The sequence below is a fragment of the Anomaloglossus baeobatrachus genome, chromosome 5 (genome assembly GCF_048569485.1).
Source record: "Anomaloglossus baeobatrachus isolate aAnoBae1 chromosome 5, aAnoBae1.hap1, whole genome shotgun sequence".
Lineage (NCBI taxonomy): Eukaryota > Metazoa > Chordata > Amphibia > Anura > Aromobatidae > Anomaloglossus > Anomaloglossus baeobatrachus.
The window spans coordinates 307,096,271-307,098,133 of NC_134357.1; the positions used below are offsets into that span (position 1 = coordinate 307,096,271).

General features: G+C 43.3%; 1 protein-coding gene across 1 annotated transcript; it reads left to right on the top strand.

The window, feature by feature from the left end:
* The first annotated feature begins 254 nt into the window (after positions 1–254).
* Positions 255–1,617, top strand: LOC142310034 (heat shock protein 30C-like). Its single transcript, XM_075347511.1, has one exon. It carries the CDS (start codon positions 426–428, stop codon positions 1,125–1,127), a length of 702 nt encoding a protein of 233 aa, XP_075203626.1. The 5' UTR covers positions 255–425; the 3' UTR covers positions 1,128–1,617.
* The last annotated feature ends 246 nt before the right edge of the window (positions 1,618–1,863 follow it).

The window sequence follows — 1,863 nt, forward strand, 5'->3', positions numbered from 1 at the left end:
GAGAAATATCTAGCAATCTCCAGCAGTCACTTCTCTCCCCCGCCCGCCTGTCACTTTCCAGTCCATGCTGGAAGCTTCTCCTGCCTCCTCTGCCCTCCCCTCATTTATGACTCGGTGTTTGTACACAGTGTCCTCCCCTCATTTATGATTTGGTGTTTGTGCACAGTGCCCTCCCCTCATTTATGATTTGCTGTTTGTGCACAGTGTCCTTCCCTCATTTATGATTTGGTGTTTGTGCACAGTGCCCTCCCTTATACTCCATATACAGAGAGCACATGGAAGTGTCAAGAAAACACTAGAAGACTCAGCAGTGAATATATAAGAAGCTGAACTGGATCTGCCAGTACTCAACAGAAAGAAAGCAGCAGCTGACACATTGCCTCCAACTCTCCCGAAACAAGAAGCTTCAGCAAAATCAGCCAAAGATGTTTCCTCTCAGCGTTCTGCGGTCCTTATACAGCCCTCTGTGTGTCTGCCGGGAGCCGGTCCTCAGTCTCTGGCTGGCTACACAACTCATGTTTGGCCTCCTGGATGAGGACATGATGACCAAGGACATGGAGCAGAGAATGCAGAGTGTCCACCAGGCTTACCAGCTCCTGGCACAGGGCATGGACCGGAGAGACAATCTGAGCAGAAGCTCTGCAGCCACTGACAAGAACACCTCCACCACAGGCAAAGAGGGGAAGGAAAACTTTGAGCTCACTCTGGACATAAGTGGCTTTTCTCCTGAGGAGCTGACATTTAGAACAGAAGGCAGGAGACTCATTGTATCAGGAAAGCATGACACGAAAAAGGAAATGGAGAATGGCGGCTATTTCCATGAGTACAAAGAGTGGAAGAGAGAAGCGGAGCTCCCGCAGGACGTCAACCCTGAGGACGTTGTGTGCTCCATGTCCAAGGATGGCCAGCTCCGCTTTCTGGCTCCTAGACTGGTGTTGCCGGCTGGTGAAAAAAGACTTATTCCTATCACCCAGAGCCTAGGAGATGGACAACTGAACCCAGGAGATGGACAACTGAGCCCAGGAGATGGACAACTGAGTCCAGGAGATGAACAACTGAGCCCAGGAGATGGACAACTGAGCCCCCCGGAGATCCAGAGCAGTAACCCAGAGGAGAGGAAGGACTGAACTCTTCCTGACTCCATGTGGACAGTTATCTACTCAATGTCTTGTATGTCTTTCTATCAATGTCTGTAATAGTAACATTATATTTGTAGAAAGATAAAATGAACTCATCCTGTCTCCATGTGGACAGTTATATATGTTTTTCTATCAATATCTAAAATGTCAAATAGTAACATAATGTTTGTGGAAAATTATAATTAATAATTTTCCAATTTTTTGTTTATCTGAACAATAAAATGTTGAACATAGTTTATATTTGTTTCTTTATTGAACTTTTCCTAACTCCATATGGATAGTTATCATACTCAGTGTCTGATATGTCTATCAATGTCTATAAATTGTAATGTCATGATTTTTACATAATTTTGTTTGTTGTGAGTATTAATAAAAGGAGTATGATATGCTTTGTGAGATTTAGGCTTCAGAGTTGACGCTGGCAACTAAAAAATATATAGTTTAATATGTAAAATGTGTAACTTTTACAATAAATATAATGGTCTGATTCATCAAAGCAATTTTCCTAGAATTCACTTTGAAAAGTCACAAAAGTTTTGTATAACTTTACAGTTACACAAAAATATTGCAACTTTTGATGTTTCAGACCAGTTTCTCCCAGCTCCACCAAACTGGGCAGAGTGGGGGGGTGACGTCACAGCTTGTCTGATTCATGATGACTGAGCTGTAGCATACTTACTCCAGTCCTTGACAAAAGGTGCAAAAGGTGAATACATCAGGGTGC

Coding starts and splice junctions, on each gene's coding strand:
- LOC142310034 (XM_075347511.1), top strand. CDS start 426: ATGTTTCCTCTCAGCGTTCTGCGGTCCTTATACAGCCCTCTGTGTGTC.